This window comes from Suncus etruscus, chromosome 12 (genome assembly GCF_024139225.1).
Source record: "Suncus etruscus isolate mSunEtr1 chromosome 12, mSunEtr1.pri.cur, whole genome shotgun sequence".
In the NCBI taxonomy this organism is placed as follows: domain Eukaryota; kingdom Metazoa; phylum Chordata; class Mammalia; order Eulipotyphla; family Soricidae; genus Suncus; species Suncus etruscus.
The window spans coordinates 8,332,728-8,357,884 of NC_064859.1; the positions used below are offsets into that span (position 1 = coordinate 8,332,728).

Here is a 25,157-nt window from a genome sequence, read left to right on the forward strand (position 1 = left end):
AGCCGCCCTGCCTTCACAGGGAGTTAAGAAGAATGATCCTGCCCTGGTTCCCGCTCAGGGCCCTTCGTGGTGCCGGGCAACCCATGATGGCACATCCCATGTGCAGGAAGCATGTTCACAGTCTGCCTTTCCTCCTGGTCCTGGACTCAGCATCTTTTGTCTGCTCATGCCCAGGCCCTGCCCAACACAGTGCCAGCCTTGGCCCCATCATTCCCATTGGCCTGCATGACTATAGAAGTGCCTGCCATTCTCCTGGGCCAGGCCAAGGCTGCAGGGTCCAGAGGAAGGTCTTGCTCTCTCAGCTCTGTCCCCACCAGCCACCACACTAGGATCCAGACTGCCAAGAGCAGAAAGGAGGTTTCTAACTTCTGCTTTGTTGTGTCTTAACTGAAATTCCCAAATGGATGTTTTCTTTGATAAATATGCCCTTTATAATATTTGATATAGGGGTTGAAAGATATAGTTCAGCATTTAAAGTACTTGTTTGCCTTGCAGGTTCAATCTCTGGCATCCCATTAGGTTCCCCAAGCTCTACTTGAAAGGATTCCTGATTGGAATGGCTGGGCTAGGAATAACCCTGGAGCACTGCTGGGTGTGGCCCCAAGACAAACAAAAATAAAATTTAGAAGTGAATTACTGACACAGAGAAAGAACTTTAACACTGGAATTTAAACAGCTCATTACTGAACAGCAAGTGGGTTAAAGAGAAAATCAAAAAGTAGTTACAGCTCTTTTAGAATTTGTCCAGCAGGCCTTCTAGTCTCCACTGGAAGCCCCCCGCCCCCCCCCAAAAAAAAGAAAAGAAAAAGATTCCTGGAAACAAATGAGAATGAAGACACAAACTATCAGAATTTATGGGACACAGAAAAAGCAGTATTAAGAGTAAAATGCCTTGCAAGCATTCATCAAGAAGGAAGTAAGAGCCTACTTAAATAATTAACGAACAGCTTAAGGAATTAGAAAATTATGAAAAAAAATGAGTCAAAAGTAGGCAGACAGAAGGAAAAAACAAAGCTTGGAGCAGAAGTTAATGAACTGGGAACCCCCCACTACCACCACATCCGAAAGATCAATGAAAGCAAGAATTGGTTCTTTAAAAAAATAAGCAAACTAAATAGCAAAACTCACAATGAAAGAGAAAGAAACTTAATAAACCAAATTAGAAATGAAAGGGGGGAGATCACTACAGATACTACAGAAATTCAAAGGGTAATCAGAGACTACTTTGAATAATTCTATGCCAGAATACAAGAGAATGTGGAAGAAATGGATGAATTCTTGGATTCCTATAACCTCCCAAGGTCGAACCAGGATGACCTAGCATATCTGAACAGGCCTATTACTATTGAGGTAATTAAAATGGTAATCAAAAGTCTTCTCAAAAACAAAAGCCCAGGCCCAGATGGATTCACTAGAAAATTATTTCAAACCTTTCAAGACGGCCTACTGTCAATTCTTTACAGGATCTTCCATAAAATTGAAGAAACAGAAACAATCCCAAATAGTTTTTATGAGGCTAACATTACCCTGATACCAAAATCTAACAGAGATACCACAAACAAAAAGAGAGAGAAAATTACAGAAAAATATCCTTGATGAACACAGATGCAAAGGTCCTCAACATAATCCTAGCAAATAGAATCCAACAGATTATCAGGAAGGTCATGCACTATGACCAAGTAGAGTTCATCCCAGACATGCAAGGATGGTTTAACATATGCAAGTCAATCAATATAATAAATCATATCAACAAAAGAAAAATAAAAATCACATGTTCATATCAATATATGCAGAGAGATCATTTTACAAGGCCTAATGTTCATTCATGATAAAAAAAATAAACTCAGCAAGATCAGAATTGGAGGAACTTTTCTCAATATAGTCAAGGCCATTTACAACAAACTCACAGCAAATATTCTACTCAATGGGGAAAAACTAAAACACTTTCTTCTAAGATCTGGCACAATAAAAGGTTTCCCCCTCTTGCCACTTCTATTTAACATACCTGTAGTACTGGAAGTATTTGCCATAGCAATTAAGCAAGAAAAAGATATCAAAGTCATCCAGATAGGAAAGAAAGAAAGTCAAGCTCTCACTGTTTGCAGATGAGATGATACTATATTTAGAAAATCTAAATACTCTACCAAAAAGATTCTAGAAACAATAGATTTGCTTAGTGAAGTGGCAGGCTACAAAATTAACACTAAAAAAAATTCATGGAGTTTTTATATACAAATAATGAAAAAGCGGGCCCGGAGATAGCACAGCGGCGTTTGCCTTGCAAGCAGCCGATCCAGGACCAAAGGTGGTTGGTTCGAATCCCGGTGTCCCACATGGTCCCCCGTGCCTGCCAGGAGCTATTTCTGAGCAGACAGCCAGGAGTAACCCATGAGCACCGCCGGGTGTGGCCCAAAAAACAAAACAAAAAAAAAATAATGAAAAAGTGGGACTGGAGAGATAGCACAGCGGTAGGGCATTTACCTTGCACACAGCTGATCCAGAATGGACAGTGGTTTGAATACTGGCATCCCATATGGTCCCTAGTGCTTGCCAGGAGCGATTTCTGAGTGCAGAGCCAGGAGTAACCCCTGAGCACCACCAGGTATGACCCAAAACAAACAAACAAACAAAAATAATGAAAGAGAAGAAAAAGAAATTATGAAACAACCCCATTCACAATAGTGCCTCAGAGAAAAAGTACCTTGGAGTCAACTTAACTAAAGAGGTAAAGGACCTATACAAAGCAAACTATAAAACACTGCTTCAAGAAATAAAAGAGGGGGCCAGCGAGGTGGCGTTAGAGGTAAGGTGTCTGCCTTGCAAGTGCTAGTCAAGGATCATATGGTCCCATATGGTCCCCCCAAGCCAGGGGCAATTTCTGAGCGCTTAGCCAGGAGTAACCCCTGAGTATCAAACGGGTGTGGTCCGAAAAAAAAATAGAAAGAAATAAAAGAGAACATGGGAAATGAAACATATACCCTGCTCATGGATTGGGAGGATTAACATAATTAAAATGACAATAATTCTGAAAGCAGGGGACGGAGTATTTATTGTGAACAATAAATACCCATAATAGCTAAAGCAATCCTTGGGAAAAAGAAGGTAGGAGGCATCACTTTCCCCAACTTTAAATTGTACTATAAAGTAATAGTAATTAAAACAGCATGGTATTGGGGCCGGAGAGATATTGAGTATTCTGAGACTGACTCCCATATCTAAGATATATTTAAGGTACTGACAGAACTGAATAAGAAATAAACATCTAAATAAAAAAAATAAAAAGAAAAATAAAAAGAACCACCAGTGCTGGTGTAGATGTGAGGAGAAAGAGATTCTCATTCACTGCTGGTGGGAATGCTGTCTATCTAGTCCAGCCTTTATGGAAAACAATATGGAGATTCCTAAAAAAATGAAAATTGAACTTCCTTACGATCCAGCAATACCACTCCTAGGGATATGCCCTAGGAACACAAAAATACAATACAAAAATGACCTCTGCACTCCTACCTTTGTCACACCACTACTTACAACAGCCAGAATCTGGAAACAAACCAGGTGTCCAACAACAGATGCGTTGCTAAAGAAGCTGTGCATATCTACACAATGAGATACTATGTAGCCATTAGAAGAATAATGAAGCCAATGATTTTGCTTACACATGAATGGTTTGGAGAGTATTATGCTGAGCTAAATGAGTCAGAGGGAAAGGGATAAACGTAGAATAATTGCACTTACTGCTGGGATATAAAAAAAAAATAAAGTGTAGGGATGATATCCAGAGACAATAGAGATAAAATCAGGACGACCATTCCGTGGTAGTTAGCTTGCCACAAGAGCAGAAGTGCAGTTAGAGTAGATAAGGCCTAATATGGAAAAGACATTCATGGCACTCCTTCATTTGCAGTAGTACAAACCACAATGTCACAAAAGAAAAGAGAGAGGGGGCAAGTGAGAGAGAGTGAGAGAGAGAGAGAGAGAGAGATAGAGAGAGAGAGAGAGAGAGAGAGAGAGAGAGAGAGAGTGGTGTGAGAGAGGGGGGGAGGAGAAGGAGGAGGAGGAGAGAATGAAGTAAAATGCCTGCCCCAGAGGCAGGTGGGAGAGGGTGGGTGGGAGGGAAGAGGGCATCAGGGAGGTGAGAGGAAAACTGTTAACATTCATGGCAGGAAATGCACAAATGGTGAAGGTTGTTATACAATGTATGACAGAAAATCACTCGTGAACAACTTTGTGGAAAAAGCTGTAACACGAACAATCTTATAACCATGGTGTCTAATTAAAAAAATATATTAAAAAAATATATTCCAGGGGCCGGAGAGATAGCACAACGGTGTTGGCCTTGGAAGCAGCTGATCCAGGACCTAAGGTGGTTGATTTGAATTCCGGTGTCCCATTTGATCCCCTGTGCCTGCCAGGAGCTATTTCTGAGCAGATAGCCAGGAGGAATCCCTGAGCACCACCGGGTGTGGCCCAAAAACCAAATATATATATATATATTCCAAAAAGAACAAGTCATGATAAATTAAAATCTGATGGTAAAAAAAATAATAATCTATAATCTGCATATAAGTTGAGCTTTCACACACATATTTATACATATATATACATATATATATACATACACATCAGTTTGGGGGGGCCATGCCCAGTGGTGCTCAGGGGTTACTCCTGGCTCTGTGCTTCAAGGATATTTCTGTTAGTGCTCGGGACCACATGGGATCCTAGGGATAAAACCCAGGTTAGTTGCATGCAAATCAAATGCATAGCCCACTGTGCTATCGCTACAGCCTCCTATATATAAATTATTATATATTATACATTAGGTACAATATACAATATTATATATTATATCAATATATTAATATGCATAATTTGTAACATATAATAACTATATATTATATATTTTAAATAGGGAGGTATAGTTTGGGCTACACTCAACAGTGCTCAGGAATTACTCCTGGGAGTGCTCAGGAGATTGAATGTGGTGCCCAGAATGAAACTAGCACATGCAAAGAATGCAAGCTACCTGCTATATTCTCTCTCTCTTTCTCTCTCTCTTTTTCTCTCTCTCACTCTCTTTCTCAATTCAGCCTTCTCTTACTTGTAATCAGTCTTCTCTTACTTGTGCTGCTCATTGGCTGCACTCAGTTTCATGAATGAAAACCTCACTGGATCATCTGGGTCGGGATACACCTCAGCAGGACTCATCTCAGCCTCTCTCCAAAAGCAGTGACCAGAAGGACAGGCACTAATCACTGCCCTCCACAGCATGAGCAATAGCCAGCTGTCCAGAGACATCAGGCCCAGTGACATCCAGAAGGTTCTGTGTTGATCCTGTGCCTAGAGATCAGAGATCCCACCAATCATGGTTCTTTGAGAAGTATTCAGGGATGCAAGTTGACATCTTCCCACCTGCTCAATCATTTTCAACTTCAAAATACATGAAGTTGGGTCAGCAAGATAGTCAGGGATTAAGGCATTGCCTTGCCTATCTTTGGTTTTCTTTTTTCTTTTCTTTTTTTTTTTTTTTTTGTTTTTGGGCCACACTCGGCGATGCTCAGGGGTTCCTCCTGGCTGTCTGCTCAGAAATAGCTCCTGGCAGGCACAGGGGACCATATGGGACACCGGGATTCGAATCAACCACCTTTGGTCCTGGATCGGCTGCTTGCAAGGCAAACGCCACTGTGCTATCTCTCCGGGCCCTCTTTGGTTTTCTGTTAAATCGCCAGTTCAATCACCAGTATCACATAGAGCTCTGGGCTTGCCAGGAGTGATACTTGAGAGCGAGCCAGGAGTGGCACCTTGAGCACCAGTGGGCACTCCCTCCCACCCATGTACTAAATTTGAACATAGTGATTTGACTACAAACTAATGAGCGCAGACATAGGTGCAGCCATGGGTGGCAGAGAGGAAATTGGCACCAGAGAGTCAGAAAACTAAGAAGAGTCTGAGAACCTGCCTTGGTGAAACCCACCCACTCAGGGCTGAGCAAAAGCCCATGTTGAGAAAGCACATCTGAGGCTGCTCCATGCCTGCCTGGCTGGGCTGGGATCTTGAGCCCTGTGAATCCAGAGAACATGAAATGGCTCGCTGTAGCTAATCACCTTAAGCATGCACCCTGTTTTAACACCCAAAGCACATACCCCGCTTTCTCTACTCCCTGTACCCTGTCTTCCCTAAACACAGAAGCACACACCATTGGAGTCCCCTCTCACCTCCTACCCATTGCTGACAGAGTCCACACCTTCGTCTCCACCTGACTCTCCCTAATATACATACCCCTTCCCGTCTAAAATAAATGGAGTTTATTCTCCCGAAGTGGCTGGCGGGTGCTGCTTTGTGAGTGCTCTACTCGCCTGGGATGCGACCTCACCAGCGACTTTTACATCCAGCAACTCTGACCTCACCAGCCACTCTTACCAATGACTTCTACATTTTCGGATCTGACCTTACCAGTTTCATTTACTGCTGACCATGTGGCTTCAGAGAACCACATGCTCCTGGGAAACGCTGCAACACCCCAGCATCTCCTGAACCAAGGCCTCATTACACTCCAGTAAACGTCAGAAGGAAAGAGCCTGGCCCACAACCTCATGTTGCAGAAGCATCACATGGGCTGATCAGCTTCAAGGGCACCAGTTCATGCCTACCCAGGCTTCCTCGAAACAATGGCTGTATGCAGCCAGAATTTTCCTCAAGAAACAAGACTGTCATCTGCTGAGCGAGAAAGTGGTAACCTATGGTCAGGGCTGAGGGGACGGGGCCAGTCAGGACCCCTAAAAAGAAATGATGTGCCTGCTACAGCAACGAATAGGACTCAAGAAGGCTCTGGAGTAGTGTTCACACCATGTGTGAACATATCAAAATAAGAAAATGGTGACAGGGGCCAGAGCAATAGCACTGTGGGGAAGGCATTTGCCTTGTACACTGTCAACCCAGGTTCGATCCCCAACATCCCATATGGTCCCCCAGAGCTGGCCAGAAGTAATTTCTGAGTTCAGAGCCAGGAGTAATCCCTGAGCATTGCTGGGTATGGCCCCCAAATAAACCAAAACCAAAAAAAATTTTTATTTAAAAAAAAAATGATGATGGGGCTGAGGCCATAGTACAGCAGGGATGCTATTCGCCTTGCATGCAGCAATCCAGATTAGATACCTGCTATCCCATATGGTCCCATATAAACCTTCAGTGCTGAGCCAGGAGTAACCCCTTGGTATTACCAGTTGTAGCCCCAAAATTAAAAAGAAAAAAATCAGGAAATGGTGAATGGCCTCTTGTAAGTGCAGTGTCTGGAACCCGAGGGGTCCAGATAGTAACACTTCACACTAAGGCCACGGTCCTCAAATGCCTCAGGCTGCTCTGTCCACTCATTGCCACAGATGCTCAGCCACTATCTGGGAGTCATGTGATTCCTGTGACACTTGTTTCCTTCACTGGTGAGGGATGGTGGCTGCAATGATTGCGTGTCCTAAACAAGGGTCCTGTGGCACTCCTTGACCCTGCCCAGTGCTCTCTTCCAATTAGGACAGGAGCAGGAGACCTCTTTACCCTATAACTCAGGGGTCTCAAATTCGCGGGCCGCAGGCCGTTTGCGGCCCTCCGTACATTTTGTGGCCCGCGGCTGGCCTTCAAATATTGCAGTATTCACGATTATTCGCTTACTGAATAATCGCAATTAAAATTGCATTAGTAAGAAAAAAATCGCATTAAACATTTGCATACCCCGAGCAGTTCTGTTTGGGGTATGCAAATGTTTAATGTGATTTTTTGCGATATTTTTTTACTGATGCAATTTTTTACTGTGAATATTCAGTAAGCGAAATCCCTTATGCGACCCTGCCTCACCCCAACTTTGCCTCCTGCGGTCCCCAGGTAAATTGAGTTTGAGACCCCTGTTATCCCTGACCTCCTGTCATCATTGCATACTAGTCCTCCTCACACATCACATGCTCCTTCCTGAGAAAGATTTGTTCTGCCTTCACAGCTCTCTCCTGCCCAAGCCCAAGCTCCTACACATGCAGCAGGAAGAGAGGCTGGATATATGGAAACATGTGAACACACCACCCATTGCCCAGAGAGCTGCCCAAGGTCCATCTCCATGGAGGAGCTGGCCAGATGCTGAACATTGAGACTTGGAGACGTCAAAATCAAGAGAGAGTGGCTGGAACTGAGAGGCAGGGCCAGTGGCAGGGAGAGACAAGCTGGAGTCAGCCCCCAAGGCCTGAGTCAAGGGGCTTTGAACTTTGTGCTGGAAGTGGTCAGAAGTAGAGTTGGAGGCAGTGAGAGACACGCTGTGACTGTGCTCTAGAAAGCCCCGGAGAGCCTCAAGTCCCAAGTCCAGTTTTCTTCGCACAAAACCCGCATGGGCATGACACCTACCTCTCAGGTATCCTTCACCCGTGATGGACACATGAAGCCTTCCCTCATGGCTGGGATAAGGTTATCCCCCTGGCACCTGGCAGCCACTCACTGTGGAAGCTCATAGCTGCAGGATTGCAGCACCTGTGCTAACCACTGATTTCATGGCTGGGTGGCCTCAGCCTGCACTTGGAGGGGTCAGAAGGCTGGAGGGTTGTCCCCTTAGACATCTGAGGTACATCAATATCGAGAGAGGGGCAGTCTTGTTCAGGCCTGCTGGAGGAATGCCTCGTCCCTGACCTGACAGTCAGAGTCAGCACTGGGACAATGTGGGCTTCTCTCTACGATGCAGGTGAACAGGCAAAACTTAAGGACGGGGCCAGAGAGATAGCATGGAGGTAAAGGTGTTTTTCCTTGCATGCGAAGGATGGTGGTTCGAATTCCAGCATCCCATATGGTCCCCTGAGCCTGCCGGGGGCGATTTCTGAGCGTGGAGCCAGGAGTAACCCCTGAGCACAGCCGGGTGTGACCCAAAAACAAACAAACAAACAAAAAACTTAAGACAGGATATGGTCTCTAACCTCACACAGCACCCCATCTCAGAGAAAGACCCCACAAAGCTATGCTCTGTGACTCCCTGTAGAGCCTGCAGGCACGAAAACACCCCAGTGTAATCTGCAGACAAGGAGCCACCCCACAGATCCTGCTTCACTCCTAGAGGAGAGGAGGCCAGCACCCAATGCAGGGGTGGCGGGGGCAGTAAAATAGATGGGCTCTCTGGGTGTACACCACACAGCCTGACTCCCTGCAGCAGAGGGGCTGCAGAGCACAGGGGCTCCCCCTTTGCTACCTCAGCAGGGATGCCAGAACCTCAGTAGAGCCACTACTTACCAGTGGGGAGACATGCTTACCCCACAGCTTCCAGAAAGACTGTATTGGATGGTGAAGTGACATTAACTGAACACGCTCTGAGGGCCTTCAGGATTTGGGTCACCAGAATCCTGGCATTTTCCACCTCTGTGGGAGCAAATGAGACCTTGAACTTGTTGTCCAAGTCAGAGTACTTCTGAAAGGGAAAGGGTGGCTATTAATTAATAATTACTCCAGGTCAACAAGCATAAACTGGCACCACGACACTGCCCTGCACCACATGCTGGCAACACCTTTAACGTGTCGCTCCACCTCTAAAGCAAACAAAGGCACTTTGAGGATGGAGAGGCTCAACTTCTTTGAGCCCTCAGCCCATTCCCCAGAGAAGCTGCCCATCTCAGGTCAGCTTCAGAGGTAGGGGTACTGTCCCTGTCTGCTCATCCCAGTCACCACATGGCTGCCTCTGCTTTCCCCTGTCAGTAGATGACACAGAGACTCTTCAGTATTCAGGCTTTGCCTCACCTTCCCATGAACATTCAGGAACTGGAGCCTGATGATGAAGAACCTCATTCTCCATTTGCACACATCACCTAAAGACCAGCAATCCCACCAGCCTTCAGGACCACCAAGCTGACACTATGGGGTGTTCTCAGGCTGGGTTGCTGGTCAGCATGGTCATGGTGACACCCTACAACCAGGCCAGCTCATTTGCAAACCCAAGAAAGGCAGCTCATTGCTCCACACCTGTTTCCTCAAATGTAAAACACAACTTTCCTGCGAACCCCACCAGGATTACCAAGACAGCACATGGGAAATGGCCATGGTGATCTTGGACAAGAGCATGTGAGCAAGAAAGACCACTCAGACTACAGCCATGCCTGTCCTCAGCTGTGCTGTTCTAGGGGCCAGTGCTGCTGTGGATTAACAGGCATTCTCCCACAAACCAATGCAAGCTACTGTTTTGAAAGCAGCCTGAGCTGTGTGGAAGCACCTCATCCCATCCCAGATGAAGTTGGCTACAAGGATTGGACAGAGGTCACAAGTCCCATCCCTGCCACTGTAAGCACTGTGAGCACCCAGCACTATCAGACACAGCCTAAGCACTGAACCATCAGGTTGAATATCTGGGCAGAGTATGTCCGAGGTGGCCCCAAGCCACCTGGTAACTCAGGCATCAGAGTCTGTGAGGGGCTCAGGAAACCTCCAGCCAGCAGCCCCAAACCCCACAATTGTCACTGCATGGCCACAGGAGGCCCAGGGGAGTGGACAGTGTCAAACAATTCCCCAAAACTAGCAGAACCCAAACACGGGAAGGTCTGACCAATGAGAGGAATAAGCCAGTGGTCTCTGGTTGTCATTCATAACATTTATTTGGAAAAATATCTTAAAAAGAATTTTCTTCATTAACAAAACAGTAAAAAAACTCAAATAACATTTCACAATATTTCATAAATACATTTATATACAAAAAATATAGTCACATAGACCCGAAGTGCCTTTATACATATTTACCAAAGATTTAAATTATAAAAATGAACATCACAAAATACTCAAGCTTTACAGATATCATGAAAAATATTTTTACAGGTCCAAAAAAATAACACACATTTTTTCCACCTAGAAAAAACTTTTTTTTAGTATCAAAAAGGATAATAAAGGCAGTGTTTGTGATTCTAGCTCAAGAAAAGACTGGCTCATAAGAATCCAAAATATACACTTCAGGCAGTGTGCGTGTCCCATGTGGAGTTCAGTCCGCTCATCTAAATATATCTCTGTAAAAAGCAAGGGTCCATAGTGCAATGGGGTACCCGCTGGCCTTGGGGGCAGCACAGCAGGCAGGGCCAGGCAGCCTGCCTGGGGGGCTCCCATGTCTTTCAGCAGCATTCAGGGGCTTATACCCTTGGAAGTATACTCAGTTCAGAGGAACGGGGATTGCCGAGTTGTGCCGTCACACCTGGAGGGGCCCACAGAGGAAGGAGAGGGTTCAGCAAGGGCAGATGGGCGTCCCCCAGGCCCCGCCCCGCGCCCATGTGCCAGCACTGACCTCAGTAGCTATCACGCACTCGTCCTTCTCCGAGATGACAAACACTGACTGGTACTTGGTGTCTTTCGATAGGGAGTAGGCCGAGTCGGGCCGCCGCCGTTCAGACGTGTCTCCACTGCAGGCAGCAAGGGAGACCCCAGTGAACTCCCAGCACTGCACCCAGCACTGGGACAGGGAACCCACAGGCCTGACCCCCACCCTCCCACCAGCCCCAGCAGGTGGAGTGCCCCGAGGGGCAGGGCCTGGCTTGCAGCACGCACCCTCTCAGCGTTGAGCCGCCCTTCTGGTCCCCCAAAGAGTCCTGGCTCTGGCCCTTAGGGTCCCGCTGGCTGTGGGTGCTGTCCCCCGAGGCGCTGGCAGGCACCAGGTTGTAGTCCAAGGCCTGGAAGCGTGCCTTGAAGCTGGGCGTGCCTGCGCTGTGCTCCCCGTGCAGCTCGGCCTTCTTGTTGGTGTTCTTGATCTGCGTGGCCCCGATGACACTGACCACGACGTCCTTCTCCCTCTGGCAGCTGGCCAGGTTGTTCATGGTCTCTGTCTCACCCCGGCAGGGGTCGGCAGGGGGCTGGCGCTTCTGCAGCCGGAGTCGCACACACACCACCCCCGCAGCACAGCCCAGCAAGAGCATGAGGACCAGGACGGCACCGGCACACACAGCCACCCAGGGGAAGGGCCCGGCCTGGCCCTCCACGTACTTCTCTGAGAAGTCCACCAGCAGGGGCTGCTCGGGCAACAGAAACTGGCAGTTGGGGCCACCATAACCCCGGGCGCACGCACACACATAGCGACCTTCCCGCTGGTGGCAGGTGGCTCCGTTGTGGCAGGGCGCCTGCTCACAGCTGCTGATGGGGGCTCTGCAGCTCGGGCCCGTGTACCCAGGTGGGCAGGTGCAGGAGAACTCATTCACGCCGTCCCGGCATGTGCCCCCATTGGCGCATGGGGAGGCGGCACAGTCATCCACATTGTCGCTGCAGTGGCGTCCTGAGAAGCCGGCACGGCATCGGCATAAGTATGTGTCCCCCAGGTCCACACATTGAGCACCTGTGGGAGGAGGGCAGGTGACTGAGTCGGACAAAGCGTGGCCATGCCTGTCACAAACTCCGGAAGATGCAGACCAATCAGGTCTACCATAGGCCCTGGGACACGCACCACACAGCCAGGCCTGCCACAGACAGACCTCAAGACACACACATAGTGTGGCCATAACTGCCACAGACCCCAGATTCACACAGCCCAGCTACAACTGTTACAGATTGCCAGGACACACACAGACTGTCCATGCCTGCCACAAACCCTGGGACACAAATGCAGATTAGCCATGACTGCCACAGACCCCAGGATACATAGGTAGTCTGGTCACACCTGCCTCCCAGAATTTGGGACACACATGAAGCCCTGCCATGCCTGCCACTGACCCTAAAATATGCACACAGCTTGGCTATGTCTGCCACAGATACTGGGAAACACACAGCCCAGCCATATCTGCTACAGACCCTGGGAGATACACAGCCCAGCCAGGCCTGTTCCCCAGACCCCAGGACAGACACATAGCCAGGTCAGTGCCTCTAAGAGGAGCCAGGGAGCACAACATGGCAGGGTACTCAGCCGAAATAGGGACCACCTGTCCTCAGTCCAGCAAGGGATGAACTTACTGACAGGAATCAAGGCAGAGAGACATGGCACCCACCCAGTGACAATTTCCGAGAATAGGGCGGGAGGAGTGGCCTAAGCTCTTCAACTTTTCTGGGGAGACTCAGTGCATCAGGGAGGAGACCATGTAGCAACCTGGGCAATCAGGCTTAACAGGGATGCTCTAGAAGCCTCCAGAATGTTCTGGCCAAGTGTGCTCTGGGATCCCACCATCCTGTAGCAGCAAGAAGTGCCATCCACAGCCCAAAATGCCAATGATTGTCAAGTGACTGAGGACATGGGCTGCACCAGGGTGCCAGGGCAGTGCACTGTACCTCCAACCTGCCTTCCTTTCTGAGGAGCAGGATTCCAGGCTTAGAGCGAGGGAGGGCCTCTAAAAGTGCATCTGACCATCCCATGCACCACAACTCATATGGGTGTGCAGGGACAGGGAGCTACCCGGCATCCTTACTGCACTTGGTTCTCACCATTGGAGCAAGGCATGGAGCTGCATGGATCCACCTTCTTCTCACAGTTGAAGCCAGAGAAGCCCACTGGGCAGTGGCAGGTGTAGCCCCCCTCTGGGTTGTCTGTACAACGGCCTCCATTGAAGCAAGGGCCATCTGCACACGTCATGGCACTCAGCTCACAAACCTGGCCGTAGAATCCCGGAGGGCATGTACAAGAGTAGCTATTCTCAAGATCCTGCAGACAGAAAAAAAAAGAAACAAAGCCTTGGCCAGTGGCCCCTGGAGCCCCATCCTCTGTGCCCGAGTCCTCACTTTGAGGGAGACAGCAGCAGGGGGAGAGACACCCACCGTGCAGCTGCCTCCATTCCTGCAAGGGCCGGCTGCACACTCGTCCACTTCTGTCTCGCAGGTGGCCCCCGTGTATCCGGGCCGACAGGAGCATGTGTAGCTGCCCTGGCCTGTGTTAGTGCAGGTGGCTCCATTCTTGCATGGCCTGTGATGTGTGCAGTAGTTGAGATCTGCAAGGGAGCATGAGAGAAGACAGCTCAGGGCCCATCCCAGGCATCATTCTTTTCAGCAGCAAAGGGAGGGAGACTGGTGGTGCCCATGGGCACAGGGCTTACCCTGGTTACAGAAAAGGCCCCCCCAGCCTTCCTGACAATTGCATTGCCATGGCTGCTGACAGGTGCCGTGGAGACAGCCTGGGTACCGGATGCACTGGTCACAGTAGCGACCCTGCCAGCCCACTCTGCACCTGAGGAAGCAGAGAAAGTTAAGCATCACTGGAGGCTGGACCCACAGCAGAGTCTGCTCCTCCCTCCCCAAAAGGCCTTCCAGCCGTCAGCTGGGATCCTGGGGGCATCTCCTGAGGCAGGACCTGATGACCCTTGGAATTTCCACACACAGGGCCAGGCCAGTTTTAGGAGGAAGTCCCCAAGGCTCTTGTCAGAGACGCCTGGGTGGGTAAGTCTAACATGCCACCCACTGGGACCCCACCCAGGCCAAATGCTCTCACTTTCCAGACCTTTGCCCCTTAGTCAGTGACACTTTCTAGGTTCCCATGGAGTTTGAGTGAATGACAAGCCAGGACCCTGACTTCCTCACCACTGATGGGAGCACAGAACAGCCCCAATTAAGTGACCTGACAGTACTTTAAAGAGCCAACATGCTACATGCACAGAGAAGGGAAAGAGGAAATGCAGAAAAACACCAGCAGAACCAATGAAAAGCCCAGACTCAGACTTACTTGCACTCCCCGGGCTTCTCACAATACCCATGCTGGTCATCACATCCTGGTAAGCAAATCGCTGCAAGCAGAGAAAACGCAGGGTCAGCCCAACCCCAGCACGCCCACCTACCAGGGAGGACAGGCATGCCCAGCCCCGCAGCAAGGCTGTCAGTGCTGCTGGCCCTCCTGCCTGTGAACGAACGAATGAACGGTCACTTTACTCAGGCCAGGGACCAGCATTCTTCTTAACACAGTGCCTGAAGGACAAAAGGGTGCGGAAGCCCCCACCCCCACCTCCCCTTTTCTTCTGAGAGAGGGTCAGAAGTCTTCCCCTACTCCTCCCCCACTTCCCAATTCTATGCACAAAGCTCCACCTCTTAATGCCCAGAAAGTGTGTGTGTAGATAAGGGTGGACAGCTGGTATGCAGAGTACCAGGGCAGACAGCTGCCCTATTGTCTGTTCTCTCCCAGCAGCTGCCCTCATGCAACAATACCGGCCTCCCCCCGCCCCCCCATGCCCCTCACACACACCCCAGCGCATGCACACGCACACACACATGCGCCCGTGCATGCGTGCGCGTGCACACTCGCACACCCTTTCTGCCAATGGGGACAGGCGTGTGCCCCTGCCACCTATCCCAGAGAGATCTAATCTATGGCACGCGTGAGCTGGGGGCGGGGAAAGCCGCCAGTGTTTGAATAAGAGGGGGAAAGTTTGAGTTTATGGCTACCCCATGGTGAAGATGAAGAGGGAGGGAAGCAGGCCAGGCCAGAGGGCCCTGGGAGCCAGTGGGGGACTCATTAATGAGCAGCTCTACAGGTCTGAGACAACAGAGCTGGACTGAGCCCTGAGGATTGTCTGGGAGGGGGGGGCTAGGAGGCCACCCCCAGAGTAAAAACTCTACCCCAAGAGACCTGCTGCTCTCTGCCCCAGCACAGAGGGAACATTTGCAGGGCCGAGGGTGTCTGGGACCTGGGCCAGCCAGTGGCCAGAGCTCATGAAGGCACAGGACAAGGAGACCCATGCAGACACCACTTGCACGGTGGCCTGGGCCTTGCGGGGGGCACCCAGAGAAGGGCCAGTCCTGCCCACTCAGCCAGTCTTGGCTCCAGCTCTCAGAGAACAAGCTGGGATCAGGGGTGCAGCAGCACAGTGCAGCACTGACATTTGGGCATGCCCCTTGCTGTCTGAAGCCCAGTTCTTAAAGAGGGAGCCCCAGATTTCCAGATACATTGTGTGCTCAGGAACCTGCCTGCCAGGGCCTTCTCTCTCTCTCTCTCTCTCTCTCTCTCTCTCTCTCTCTCTCTCTCTCTCTCTCTCTCTCTCTCTCTCTCTCTCTCTCTCCCCTCCCTCCCTCTCTCTCCCTCTCTCCCTCAAAAGTCCACCACGCACCCACACACGCTACACACACGTACACAAGTGCACACGCACAACCCCCCAACCCACACACATGCCCCCCACACTTACACAAACACATGTGCCAGCAGTCAGACTGACTTCCTGGCCCCTGGCCCAGCTCCACACCCTCCCTGCTCTGGACCAGGGCCTGTCCACAGCGAGAGCTGAAGTGTCCAGAGGAGTCCCTGTGTTTGTGGAGGTCACAAGCGTCTCTGGGCTGCTGACCACGTTCCTTCCCCAGGAGCCCACCCGGCCTGCCGGTCGGTCGGTCGGTCGGGACTCACGTTCCGTGCAGTACGGTCCTTTCCAGCCCGGGTTGCAGACTTTCTCGCCTCGCTCCCCGCAGGTGAAGTGGCCGAAGGCATCGTCGCGGGGCCTGCAGAAGACGGAGCAGCCGTCGCCGTAGTAGTGCTCGTCGCACACGAAGCGGTAGGAGTACTTGAGGTCGGTGCGGCCGCTGCTGTGCAAATCTTGCGACCACTCCTCGCCCACCGTCAGGTGCCTCTGGGTGGTCAGGCGGCTGATGAGACGGTCGGGGTTCTCTGCGGGGAGAAGGCTGGTGAGCCGGGCCGGCCCAGCGCGGAGGGCGGGCGGGCGGGCAGGCTGCACCCTGGGCTGGGCCCGGGCTGCCCCGGGTACCTGTGGTGAGGTCGTCCGGGGAGTCCGTGTGCAGGGCCTCGATGATCAGGGAGAAGGTGCCCTGCAGAGGAAGAGGGCATCAGGCGGCAGCCGCGCGCGCGAGGGGCGGCAGGGCCGGGAGGGAGGGAGGCCGCCGCCCGCGCGCGGCCTGTTTGCGCTCTCCTTAGGAAATGGAAGAACTTTCCAGGACGAGCGGCTTCCTGGCCGCGCTCCGGGCCCCAGCACAGGATGTCGCCTCTGGAGCCGGGCAGTGCCAGGGCCAGGGCCGCTCTCCGGGCCCGGGGACCCCGCGCGTCGCGTCGCGTCGCGTCCACCACCCCGCGGCGCGCGGGCGCTCACCGGCCAGGTGAAGCCGAAGGGGAAGCGGATGGGGTTGCTGAAGGCCGGGTCGGCGCCCTCGCCGTCGGGCAGGCTGAAGGAGTCGGTGCCCAGCACGGGCGTGACGAAGCTGCCGTAGGTGCAGGGCGGCTCGGGGGACACGCTGCTCTGGTAGTGCTTGAGGCACACGCGGAAGAAAGTCCGGCAGGCGCACGGCGGGCCCGCGGCCCCGCGGCAGCAGTTGCGGTTCCCCGGCGGCCCCTTCTTGTTCACGAACTCCTGCAGCTTCAGCTCGAACACGCCAGAGCTCCAGACCTGCTGGGAGGGCGCAGGCAGGGCGCCTGAGCGCGGGCGCACCCGCCGGACCGGCCAAGCGCTCGGGCCCGCGCCCCTGCCCGCTGGGCGCCCGCTCCGGACGGCCCCGACCTCCTGCCTACCTGGCACAGCAGCGCCCAGACCACGGCGAGGGCCAAGGCACCCCGACGGCTCATGCTGGCCCCGTGGGACGCGCCTCCGCCGGCGGTCGGGTGCCCCCTTGTCTCCTGGGAACAGCCGGGGGAGCGGGGGCCGGGCGCGCCCCGCGCGGGCGCAGGCGAGCGCTGCCCGGCCGGCCTGCCCAGGGCTGGTGGCCGGCCTGTCGGGTCCGCTGCGGAGGGCGCCCGGCGTTCCTCTCCGCCCGCGCCTGGCCGAGCCTAGCCGAGCCGAGCCGGGCGTCCGCCCCGCCTGGCGCGCGTCTCCGCGGGGCCGGGGCCGGGACGTCGGGCGGGCGGCTCCCCTGGAGCGCCCGGGGAGCTGCGGGCGCGGTGCCCGGCACGCAGGTCCCACGCGCGACGCGGTGATCCGGGGGGCCGGGGAGGCGCGCGGCGGCGGCGGCGCGCTGCCCGAGGACGCGGCGCGCCCCTGGCGACCGGGCCCGGCGCCTCGTCACTCGGCTGCGTCCAGCGTCTCCCGGGCGAGCCGGGCCGGGCCAGCCACCAGCCAGCATTCACGTCGGCGCGCGCGCGGTCCGGGGGGCCCGGGGGCCCGGCTGGCGGGGAGGCGGCTCTGCGAGCGCCTCGGCCGGTCCTTCGCGCCGACACTGTGGCTGTCGCGGGCGCCCGCCACGTTTATATGCCGCCGGCCGCCCGCATGCCTAATGAGATGCAAATGAGCAGCCCCCCAATCTGGCGAGCGCTGTCACAAAGGAGCCACTTTTCCAAGCCCTGCGCTCAAAGGCTCGCCAAATGGTCAGTGAGCTGTAAAATGTGCAACTCCTCCCTGCCCCCACCGCCGCGCCCCGCCCCCCCCCCGCCTCCCTGCCCTCTCCTCCCCGCCGACAAAACCGCGCATCTGCACCCCGGCCGAGCCCCCTCGGCGCCCCCCACCCCGGCACCCGCCGCCCGGGCACCCCGGGTGCGCTTCGGGCCCGCCGGGCGGCGCCGGGTCCGGGCGGGCTGGCTGGCCGGCTGGCCGGCCGGGGCGCGCGTGGGGCGGGGGCCCAAGTTGGAGGCTGAGTTCCCGGCACGGCCCCGCCGGGAGAGGCGTCCCGGGGGGCACAATGGGAAGATGGGAAGGGGCGGCGCGGGGCGCGGGGCGCGGCCGGGGCGGCGGGAGCGCGCGCGCTCGGGGGAAGTTTGGGGAGGTTTGGGGAGGTCTGGTGCCGCCGCCCGAGAGCGCAGACCCCACGCGCGCGCGCCTGGGCCCGGTCCCCGCAGGGTCCCCTGCGTCCGCGGGGGGCGGAGTCCCCGGGTCGGTAGCGCCGCCCCGCCGGGAGGGAGCTGCCCCCACACCTCGCCTGCCCCCCACCCGGTCCCGGGACGCGCGCGGCTTCGGCGGGCGCGGCGTCTTTGGGGTCCCCCGACCCCTTTGCGGGGCATCCCCCCTCCGGCTCGCTCGGCTAGGGTAAAAAGTGAGTTTGGGGTGTGCAGTTCGCGTGCTGTCATTAAGGCGGTCTGTTATTGTGCGAGGCCGAATCAGTGGCTCTTTGTGCGCTCAGCTGTATGGTAATGCGGAGAGCACCTGCTCCCGCACAATGCGCAGAGAAAGAGCTAGAAAGAGCTCCCCTCCGCGCGCGCCGCGGCCCTGCACAATGTCCGGCACATGTGCCCGAGACCCTCCGGCCACCCCCCACCCCGCAACCTTTGCGCAGCCATCACCTTATTAGGTTTGGACACGTCCCGCAGACACTAGAACTTTTGTTGGCGTTTTGCGGTGTCTTTATTTTTATTTATTTATTTTTTTAAAGGGAGATGAGTTTATGGGGAGGCCGAGAGCGCACGCACCCACCCATCACACAATGAATTGTCTCAAGCGCTCTCATGCTCTCATGCGGGTAGCGCTGGATGGAACACGCAGTCCCGAGCTGGGCGCTGAGCCCCTCCTCGGCTCTCTCTCTCTCTCTCTCTCTCTCTCTCTCTCTCTCTCTCTCTCTCTCTCTCTCTCTCTCTCTCTCTCTCTCGCTCTCGCTCTCTCGCTCTCTCTCTCGCTCTCTCTCTCTCTCTCTCTCTCTCTCACACACACACACACACACACACACACACACACACACACCTAAAGCAGCTGCTCTAGCTGGGTGGCACCGAGTCTCCCTGTTTCCACGAGGGTCTCCAGCTGGGAAGGAACAGCACCGCCCTGCCCTGGCGAAATGTCATTCTGGTGGCTGCAGGGAATCTCCCTTAGAACTCCGAAGGAAGGAGAAAGCCTCGAAGGCCAAGTAAAATCGTGCACGCAGCCATCTAAAGTCACTTTGAGATTCAGCTACAGGCAGTCTGTGGACTTGATTCCGTGGCCCCAAGACCCTGACCGACTTGAGAACAGAGATAGATGTATGTGCCGGACAAGCTTCCAGAACTGAGAGTGAAGGCTGAGCTGAGAAAGGCAGTGGCAGCCTCAGACCGTGCTGGTTGGTTCTGAACCTGCCTAGGCTTCCAAAGTGCTGCCGGCCCCCCACACACACCCCCATGCCCAGTGCCAGGTCAGTCTGGTCACCTCTGCATGGCAGAGGTTTGCCATGCAGGAAGGTTTGCCCCACAGGGCCAGAATCCTAATTTAATCTTGCCACCTAGTGTCCGCACCCTGTCTCACTACATCCATGGCTCCTCCTCCAAACACTCCTTTCTGCACACTCTGCTCCCTATAGCATGGAATACAGGTGTAGGGGTGTGTGTGTGTGTGTGTGTGTGTGTGTGTGTGTGTGTGTGTGTGTGGAGAGAGAGAGAGACAGACAGACACAGAAAGAGACATAGAGAGATGGGGGCAGGGTGTGCAAGGGGTAGGAGGTAGGAAGCAGGGAAGACACCCCAGAAGAAATGGCCATGAGCTCTAAATCCTCTCCGCCTTCAAGACAAATAATGACTGAGAGCAGGTTTCAGTAAGAAATAAAATATCAGGAACCTTTTAATTAGAAAGTGGAAGTGAGAAGCGGGTTCATTTGAATGCCTGCTTAAAAAGCTGGAAATAAAAAGTTCCACGTGCAAGGGCTTAAACCTTGGTGGGGGGAGACGTGCCCCGAACCCTTAACAAACCCCCCTCACGATCAAGTATTTGTTCAATTGACATGGCACAGATTTCTTGATTACAGTGGCAAAGTGGAACTGAAAGGCGTCGTAAAATCCATCAGAATCCTGCCCAAAGCATTCATTCTTTTCCAACTTAATTTATGCCACGCGATTCTATGTTGGGGAAATCAAGCAGAAAGCCCTTTCTCCTCCTCCTCCTCCTCCTCCTCCTCATCTTCCACCTCCACCTCCTCCTTTCCTCTTCTTTTTTTCCTTTTCCCTTCCTTTCCTCCTTCCCCCAATCTCCCTCTTGTTCCCCTTGTCCCCCTCCTCACTTTGGTCCCTCTCCCCCCTCTCCCTTTCAAATCCTAGTGAGGGAGACTGTTTAACTATAGGGGCCTGTTGTAGTTTAACTCCTGCACACCAGTAGCTGGGATGAACAAAGGAGAGACTCGAGGTCCAACTATTCATCCTTTCTCTGCACTTTAATTTTCATTGATTGGGAAGACAAGGGGAGCCCTTGGGGATTCAGGCTGAAGGGGATGACACGCCTTTAGACGCCATCAGCCCCCTAGCCAGCCATCTGCTCCGAACCAAATGGCGTTTTTTCACTCCCTAACTGCATGTCTCTATACTCCGGCAACTAAATGCTCTGAACCCCTAAATGCAGGAGGGAGCTTAAACTAGACTATGTTAAATAGGCCTGCCTCCATGCTGGCTGGCCGGGCAGTCAGATCCCTCCTCCCCACATACCATAAATCCTCACCTTACTCATTAGGGAAAAGCGGCAAACTTTCTTTTAAATACTTTTTGATGCCTCAGCAAATGTTCCATACAAAGCGACACTCATTAGAGTTTAGAAGCACCAGTACACCAGAGCCAGAAGTGGAGCGAGGAGGATGTGCCGCCTGGTGTTGGTCTACTTTTTTTTTTCTTCCAGGTTTGCACAACTCCTACTTGGAACCACCTCAGTTAGTCGGGATGGCTCGCTCGGGTGGTTGAGTAGAACCAGGGCTGCAACAACAGCTGCACTCCCTGTTGGCTAAAGACCCAACAAGGTCACCTGCATTTTGTTAGGTCCCCAGGGAATAGAGACCTGTGTAAATAGTAAGTACAATGTGAATCTCTTTAGCAAAAACATTCCCGGTGCTCGGCCACCTTTCTGTCCAAAGGAAGGTCTGTTCTCTAGATGTCAAGGAGGAAGAGGAGGAAAAGGAAGGGCAGGAGAAGGGAAAGAAGGAGGCGAGGAAAAGCAAGAGAAGGGGAGGAAGGGGATGAGGAAGAGCAAGAGAAGAGGGGACGTGAAAGAGAAGGAGAGAAAAGAGGAAGGGGAAAGGAAATGGAAGAGGAAGAGAGCCAGGATGGAAAGGAGGGGGATGAAAAGAGAGAAAGAGAAGGAAGAGAGAAGGAGGAAAGAGGTAAGGGGAAGAGAAAGAAGAGGAAAGGGAAAAGGAAGAAGAGATGGTGGAGAGGAGGAGGAAGAGGAGGAAAGGAAAAGAAAAGAGATAGGAAGAGAGGGAGGAAGAGGGGAGGAAGTGGGGAGGAAGCAGGAGGAAGAGGGGTGGAAGAGGGGAGGAGCCCGGGCTGATTGGGCCAGCAATGCCCAGCAATGCCCAGAGTCCCACCCTGGCAGCCACAGGTTGGACTTTCTATGTTGACAAGTCTGGACACTGGGGTGGGCTTGTGCTTCTGGGACCGACAGGGCCGCCCTTTGCTCCGGAGGGAGGGAGGCATCGGGGTTCTGCTTCGGGACGACCCCGGAGGCTGGAGCGTTGACCAAACGCGCCGCAGGCTTGAAGACCTGGGCCAGGTTCGGGGGCGCCGACAGCGGTCCGCACCTGTCCTGGTTCGGCTCCACCTTCCCCCTCCAAAGAGCCCGCCGGAGTGGGCACCTGACCACTCGGCCTGGACACTCCCCTCCCGTTCGGCCGCGCGCTGGAGGCCAGGAAGGCCCGGTCAGGCCCCCCGGGCACCCACGGCGCGCCCACGGCGGCGCGGGCCACGTTCCCTCTGCGCGCTCCTCGGCGGCGGCCCGGCGCCGAGGACCCGGAGCGGGAGGAAGAGGCGTCCCGCGGGGTCGGTGGCTCCGGGGTCGCCGGGCGCGGGGCGCGGTGCCCGCGAGTTGCAAAGGCATGTGCTGCTTTGCATGAGAAAGGCGAGTCGCGTGGCTCAGCTGGCGACGCCGCGCCCCAGCTCCAGCGCGCCCCCCGGCCCGGCCGCGGCCGCGGCTTCCCCCGAACCCGCGCGTCATCTGCCGGCGCGGGGCTGGGCCGCCGGCCTCATCTCCATGACAAAGCGCTGTTTACCTGGACCGGCTCGCGGGCCCGCCTTTGTCCGGATCAGATGACGCGGCAGCTGCTGCGCGCCCCTTGGCACTTTGCAGCGCGCCCGCGAGCGCGCGGGGCCCCGCGGGCCGTGCCCAGGGCGGGGGGCTGGGGCTGGGGCTGAGAAGCGGGGGTGGCCGGGCGCTCCCGAGGGCTCGCGCTGGGGTGGCGCGTGTGCGCGGCTGCGGGGCTCTGGCACGGGGACGCGCGAGGGACCCCGAGGCCGGGCAGGGTCGGAGGGCGCTCCTGGACGCGGCGACCTCGGCGAGCCCCCACCCTGGCCGGGGCCGGGGCCTCCCACCTGAGGTCGCGGGCACCTGCGGCCGCGTCCCCTCCGCGCACTCGGGGCGCCCCGGGGTGTCCGGCGGGGCGCGCACAGCCAGCCAGCGAGCGCGCGGGAGGGCCAGGCCGCGCCCCACCTCCCGCTCCTGCGAGCATCTGCCCGGGAGAACAGATGTGAGCACCTGCGGTGACGGGCTGCATATGTTCCACCCATTCACAGGCATTCAGACGTGGCCACAATGAGCGGCCTTTGTGAGCGCGCTCACTCAATATATTAATCTGCGCTCCCCAGAGCACCGGCCTGTTTAATTTTTCACCAGCAAGAACATCTGATCTAATCCTTAAATCGGCTCCCGAAAGCCTTCCCCCGCCCCCTCTTTCTTTTGCTCCCCACCCCCTCTCCCGAAAAACGTGTGAAGCTATTCAACCTTCCACCTGTTGCCTGCTGCCTTTGCCCGGGCCGGGTCCTGGCAGCATCTGATGTGGGTTCGGGCAGGGGGTGGGGTGAGGGCGACTGTGGGTGAGGGGGTTGGTGGTGTTGGACCACATGGGCCTAGCTAGGGCATGTTTATCGGGAGGAAAATAAACAGTGCGGAGGGTGGCTCCCCAAACGGTGTGCAAACAAAGGAGGGTAATTATTAAACAGCTTCCATGAGGCCTTTCTGGGGAAGGGCCTTAAAAAATGTTCCCAAGATCCCCGTTTCTTTTATTCTGTTTATTAAACGAGAGTAGTGTGGTAAACACAGGGCAGTCGGCCACGCTGCCAAAAGGTAACCTCATCTCCGATGTGAGTCCTGGATTGTTGTGTTGTTGTGTTTTGTTTTCCTTCAGCAGTTTTGTGGCTCGGACCTTTTATCTTGGCATCCCTTATTCTGTTTTGATTTGTTTTCGGCTACAATGAATCCTTTTGTGCCATTGTGGACGTCACAATGCAGACAGACATCAGTCTGTGAATGAAGACCGAAGCCATTTGAACAAGCCAAGCGCTTTTTCCCCCCTTTATGCCCATTGTCATATAAATGGGCCTTCTGCATTTGGCTGCTAGGAGCTCCGGAGCCCAGTGCAAAGCCCGGATACGCACTTAGAGGAAAACGGGGCATATGGAGGCAAATGCTTTCCATCTCCAAATCCACTCTTCGCTTCAGACATCTATTCTAGAGTTGCATTCTTTGCATTTCAGGGTTCCTTCTGGTGACTCCATCCTTCCTCCCTCCTTGAAGGCTCATTTGCAACAAGCTCTTTTGGGAGAAAGTGGTGATGGTGAGGTGTGGCTCCCAGGCCTCACAGCTTCCAAGTGATGCCCATGAAGTGCTTTCAAAATGGGCCCAAGGCTGTGTAGAGCCACGCTGGGGTATGAGATGAATCTGGAAGTTCAGGAGCCACCTCAAGTTTGGTGTTTTCATTACAGATGGAACTGTTTCTGTGGACTGTCAGAGGTTGGTTACTGTCAGTGTCAGGTTAAGGATCCAGACAGGGTCATGCACCCAGACTATCTCTCTCAATGGCTTTAACCACAGATCACCATACACGCAGCCTGTCACTGCCTCTGGCTGCTCACGGTCATTGACTGACTTTTGTGTTTCCCCACATGAAGCCACATAGCCTGGCACTGGAAGGAGTGAAGCAGCTGCTCTTTGTTTAGAAGACCGATTTTTTAAATGTGTTTTGGGGTCACACCTGACAGTGTTCAGGGATCACTCTGGCTTTTTGCTCAGGGAATCACTTCTGCCCCTGTGCTCAGAGATTATTCCTGCCCTTGTGCTCAGGGATCACTCCCGGTTTTGCCAGAGATCTGAGACCTGCAAAGCAAATGCTCTCTACCTTCTGTAACATCTCTCCAGCCCCATTTTGGAAAGGATTTTTTGGGGTGGGAGGTTGTTTTCCATAAATGCTCGATAGAATTCACCACTGACATTCACCGGGCCTGGGACCTCCTCAGCTGCAAGCTTTCTATTTAGATCCAATTTAATACATACAGAAAGAGTTTAATAAGCCCCATTTCAGGATTTTCAGGTTTTCTATTTCTTCTTTGGTCAGGCTGCTAGTTAGTATGGTTCAAAGAAATTCTTCCAGAAACCTACAGGTGTTCAAACACTCTTTTAACCCTTTTGCCTCAGATCCATGAT

At 53.7% G+C, this 25,157-nt stretch overlaps 2 protein-coding genes and 1 non-coding gene across 4 annotated transcripts in view; 2 read left to right on the forward strand and 1 right to left on the reverse strand.

The window, feature by feature from the left end:
• Positions 1-716: 716 nt before the first annotated feature.
• LOC126025348 (U7 small nuclear RNA) lies at positions 717-779 on the forward strand. Its single transcript, XR_007501359.1, has one exon. It is a non-coding gene; the product is annotated as a U7 small nuclear RNA (small nuclear RNA).
• A 9,862-nt stretch (positions 780-10,641) lies between these two features.
• Positions 10,642-17,455, reverse strand: DLL1 (delta like canonical Notch ligand 1). Its single transcript, XM_049785171.1, has 11 exons — positions 17,387-17,455; positions 16,971-17,267; positions 16,632-16,692; positions 16,277-16,534; positions 14,612-14,672; positions 13,989-14,119; positions 13,714-13,883; positions 13,384-13,600; positions 11,530-12,307; positions 11,270-11,384; positions 10,642-11,179 (listed from the first exon to the last, which is right to left on the reverse strand). Exons 1-11 carry the CDS (start codon positions 17,438-17,440, stop codon positions 11,174-11,176), a joined length of 2,148 nt encoding a protein of 715 aa, XP_049641128.1. The 5' UTR covers positions 17,441-17,455; the 3' UTR covers positions 10,642-11,173.
• A 577-nt stretch (positions 17,456-18,032) lies between these two features.
• FAM120B (family with sequence similarity 120B) overlaps positions 18,033-25,157 on the forward strand; it is a 60,750-nt gene continuing 53,625 nt past the window's right edge. For both annotated transcript variants that reach the window (XM_049785168.1, XM_049785170.1), the window contains exon 1: positions 18,033-18,175. In XM_049785168.1, the coding sequence (XP_049641125.1) occupies positions 18,173-18,175 (3 nt within the window). In that variant the 5' untranslated portion in view covers positions 18,033-18,172. The remainder of the gene's footprint in view (positions 18,176-25,157) is intronic.

What these genes read in the sequence shown, in the direction of transcription:
- DLL1 (XM_049785171.1), bottom strand. Translation starts at nt 17,440, where the DNA reads ATGAGCCGTCGGGGTGCCTTGGCCCTCGCCGTGGTCTGGGCGCTGCTG. An exon ending in CCCGGACGACCTCACCACAG is followed by an intron (nt 16,535 to 16,631) that starts GTACCCGGGGCA and finishes TTCTCCCCGCAG; the next exon opens with AGAACCCCGACCGTCTCATC. An exon ending in GGGCCTTTTCTGTAACCAGG is followed by an intron (nt 13,884 to 13,988) that starts GTAAGCCCTGTG and finishes GCTCCCTTGCAG; the next exon opens with ATCTCAACTACTGCACACAT.